The sequence below is a fragment of the Octopus bimaculoides genome, chromosome 10 (assembly GCF_001194135.2).
Source record: "Octopus bimaculoides isolate UCB-OBI-ISO-001 chromosome 10, ASM119413v2, whole genome shotgun sequence".
NCBI lineage: Eukaryota > Metazoa > Mollusca > Cephalopoda > Octopoda > Octopodidae > Octopus > Octopus bimaculoides.
The window spans coordinates 52181135-52185656 of record NC_068990.1 but is presented as its reverse complement, the minus strand read 5'-3'; the positions used below and the strand labels follow the sequence as shown (position 1 = coordinate 52185656).

General features: G+C 40.3%; 1 protein-coding gene across 1 annotated transcript in view; it reads right to left on the bottom strand.

The window, feature by feature from the left end:
* Positions 1–2829: 2829 nt before the first annotated feature.
* The window catches only part of LOC106875505 (D-amino-acid oxidase), a 42331-nt gene continuing 40638 nt past the window's right edge, over positions 2830–4522 (bottom strand). Inside the window, exons 4-5 of the mRNA XM_052970964.1 lie at positions 3993–4072; positions 2830–2836 (exon numbers count right to left, since the gene is read on the bottom strand). Coding sequence (XP_052826924.1) covers positions 2830–2836; positions 3993–4072 — 87 coding nt within the window. The remainder of the gene's footprint in view (positions 2837–3992; positions 4073–4522) is intronic.

Below are 4522 nucleotides of genomic sequence, written 5' to 3'. Positions count from 1 at the left end.
CCTTCAAATGTTTGGTGTTGCTGACAACATCACAAATTTTCTGATGCTTAGCATGAAAGAGTGGGAAACCAAATTGTACTCAAGAAATATATTCCTTGGAGAAGTTAATATTAAAAGGGGAATCTTCCAAGGGGACTCGTTTTCTCCGTTACTTTTTGTAATTGCACTAATACCCATAACAATGACACTTAGGAAAGGTAAGGTGAGTTACCGATGTGGGAAGAAAGGCCCATCATTGAAGCATTTTCTTTTTATAGATGACCTGAAATTGTTTGGGAAATCTGAAAAACATAGATTCCTTAACCAAAACAGTCTAGAAGTGTGGTAGGGATATCGGTATGGAATTTGGGATCACCAAATGCTCAGTACTTGATATGAAAAGGGAAGAACGCAGCCTGCAGAGGATTGTGGTTACCATCAAGAGAGACCATGGGTGAATCCGACGGTAGTGGATATAGATATGTAGCTGGATGACATTTTACACAGAGAAATGAAAGTCAAAGTCAGCGAGGCGTATCAAAAAAGGGTGAAGATGGTGTTGAAATCCAGCCTGAATGCCAAAAATTTGATTACCGCAATGAATATCTGGGTAGTTGCGGTGGTTAGATATAGTGCGTCCATCCTGAAATGGACTAAAGAGGAAATATCAACACTGGATAAAAGGACGAGAAATTTGATGCTGCTGCATGGGACGCTACACCCTAAAGCAAATGTAAACAGACTGTATATGAAAAGAAAGAATGGTGGCAGAGGAGTAATTAGTATAGACCATTGTATTTTATAAATAGTGATGAAGACCTGTTGCAATATGCCGTGAAAGATATGGGTGTAAATGCAGATCCCATTGAAACCTCAAGACTTCTTAAGGCAACTGGAAATCCCATGCAAGATTGATGTCTTGCAAAAAGCAGCCTTAAAGGGCACAGCACACATCTTAAGGAAAGTATTATCTGTCTGAGGTCCTTGTTGTGACTTGATAGATGACTAAAGACTCTGGTGTTACGAAGGAATAATTATGATGATAATGGCAGTCTGCCTAGGAGAAAGAACACTCTGATTTAAAAACTGGGGTAGAGAGGACTCCTTAGTCACAGAGGTGACAACCTGTCAGTGTCCACAGGTTCCATGTTTGGGATGAAGGCGAATGAACCGCGAATCGGGACGTAACTCCGGAGCAATATTTGGATGAAGATACGGGACCAACTGACATTTAAATATCTCCTAATGAGAATGAGGATCATGGCCCCCAACACACAGAAATGCGAAGAGAACAGGCTCAAATTATGGGTGGTAAGAGCTCTGCAGTCTTGGTTGCCTCCTCCGCCAAACCACCAGGAGAAGTGTGAGAAAAGACGAGTACCTAGCGCCTTCAAATAACCAGTGATTCGTGTAGGCCGTACTCGTTAACCTTGGGTGGCAAGCAGCCTAAGAGAAGAAACACTCTGAGTCCCAAACCAGGGGAGCAAAGACCCTGCTGCCTTGGTGGACTACCTTCATAGAGATGGTGTCTCGATAAAAATACTGGTTGGTAGTAACCTAAAAATACACCTCATTTGTGTGTGAAAATGCCAAGCAAAATAAATGATAACGGTGCGAACGGGACTGGAACCAATGGTGAAGGTGCTGTACCCGGCAGGTGCCTCACTGTGCAGCAGGGTGGGCCCGGTCGTGATCCAGCAACTGCTAGCCATGCTACAAGACATAGGTGGAGTAAACAAGTAAGCATGATGGTTATGGAGTGTTACTACCGGAGCACCCCAGTGGATGCGAATGGCATGCCTGTCAGTGAGTACAGAAAACGAATGCACAGTGAATGGAAGGCAATGGAATTGTTCGAAATTACTGAACAGAGATTATGTGACCAAGCAAGAGCAATACGAAAAAATGGATGGTTAACAGAAATGGAGCTAGAAGCTATTAAAAGAAGGATATCGGGTGAGGTTGGGCATGCTAGAAAGAATGCCGTGAATTGTGAAAGAATTGACATTAGTGACTACTCAAATAATGAAGATCAATTAATAATAGACAGAATCTATTAAATACAGAAAGGACAGAATTTGTTTGCGACTTTAAGAAGGCTAACCAATGGAGACTAAATCAAGAGACGAATAAAGTCAATATTGTGCTGAGACAGATTGAAACAAAAAACATCACACAAACAAATAATCTTAACAAGGCTGTTAGTAGGATTGTGGCGGAAAGGATGTGATTGAGAACTACAGAGAATAGAACAGCGATGGATAGAAGAGGAAATAAACAACCGTGGTGGAAAAGGAGAATTTCTGAAGATATAAACTCCTTGAACAGTGTAGTGCCAATACTTGTAAAGAAAACAATGGAGAACTTAAGAATGAATGGAAATTCGAAAAAGTTAGGAAGTATGGTGTAGATACAAAAGGCCTGAATGTTGTAATTGAAGAACTGAAGCAGCGCATACATGCAATGAAAGCAAAGCTAACTGGGTCTGAACAACGAATTAAGCAATGCCAGCAAAACAAATTGTTTAGAACCGACGAAAAAAGATTTTATCAAGAGATTAATGACGATAAAAACGTGGCTATGGATGAGGGATAGTAACCTGGAGATAGAGACAGAAGCACACATATGCGCAGCACAGGAACCAGCATTAAGGACCAGTTATATGAAAGTTATATGAAGTACAGAATTGACAACACTACCGATATGCGACAAATGCAGAATGTGTGGTGAGGGGGGGGGGGTGAAACGGTATGGCACATCGTTAGCGAATGCTCGAAATTGGCAAGGCGCGAATACAAACGACGCCATGACAATGTGGCAAGAATGATCCATTGGTGAGCTCTGTGGAAATCACGGCCTACAAAGAGCAAAGCAGTGGTATGAACAAACACCAGAAGGAGTTATCGAAAATTAGAACTGCAAAATCTTGTGGGATGTGATAATCTAGTGCGATCACGAGACCAGACATAGGAAACCGGACATTGTTGTGGTGAATAAAAAAGAAAGAACATGTATGATTATTGACCTAGCATGTCCCGGTGACAACAGGATCAATGTGAAAAAAAGAAAACAAAATAAACAACTACGACGATTTAAAGTGGGTAATACGAAGGTTGTGGTCAATGAAGAGAGTAGACATGCTATCAATACTAATTGGTGCACTTGGAAGTATCAGCACTTATCTACCAACATGACTGAAAGAGATCGGTGCAAGTGTGAAGGTAGAACATCTACAAAATTCAGCTGATTTATATATGTCACGTCTCAGCTCCATCCTGCAGCTTAGAGACTCAACACCTTTCTCAACACATGAGCTGTTCCAAGTACTGCTGCCAACTGAATACTTCCCATAAAATTTGGTATTTGCAGTTTTTGATGCCAGAATATTTCTTCTTTTGAGATGGTTACAAGTGCGCCGATCACAGTAGGTACCATACTCATTTTTGAGGCTCTGTAGATTCTTTTCATTTCCAATTCAAGGTCTTGGTACTTCCTGACTTTCTCAACCCCTGCTTTCACAATATTCTGGTCTGCACATATAACTACATCGATGCAGATCGATGCATGATAATCGACATAGCATACCTCAGTGACAACAAGATCAATATGAAAGAAGAAAATACAAACAACTATGATGATTTGAAGTAGGAAATACGAAGGTTGTGGTAAATGAGGAGAGTGGACGTGATACCAATAGTAATTGGTGCACTTGGAAGTATCAGCACTTAACTAACAGCATGGCTGAAAAAGATCGGTGCAAGTTTGAAGGTAGAACATCTACAAAATTCAACATTGCTTGGAACTGCAAGAATCCTTCGTAGGGTTCTTGAAGCATGACCAGTAAACAAGTGTCACCTTAGTCTGCTGGCTGTGGACAGCTGATACTTTCTATCATACCCAGCAAAAATAAGCTGAGTTTCATAATAATAATAATAATAATAATAATAATAATAATAATAATAATAATAATAATAATAATAATAATAATAAAGACCGACGTAATTATTACTTACGTGCAATTTGGAAATAATTTATTTTCTTCTGGAGTCAGATCCCGTAAATTGAAGACCGTGTCTTTCCAGATAGGATTGATCTAATAAGAATAACGACAATAACAAAAACATTAAAAGTGAATTGTAGTAGAAAAATATTAAAATAGTAACAACGACAAAAGTCACCTGGATCACCTGGATCATGTGGATCATGTGGATCATCTGGATCGGCTACGCTGTGTAGTGCCGAGTTGGCTCTGCTGATCACAGCATTCGCTCCATTCTCTTCGTGCTATTACCATTTTCTTTCACGTTATTTCAGATATCTTTCTTAAATCAGCTGCAGACCATGCAGGACGATCTGAGGGCGTACCGACCGGTCTCCTAACCGTCGGAGCCGACGAAACAACAAAAGTATTTAAAGTAATTCGTAACAGGAAAATATCTTAAAAGGCACTGTTTGATTTACAAGTCTGGTGCTCAGCTCTGACACACGTGATTTGAGAGAGAGACTCTCTCTCTCTCAAATTATGAGTGAAAGAGGGATAGAG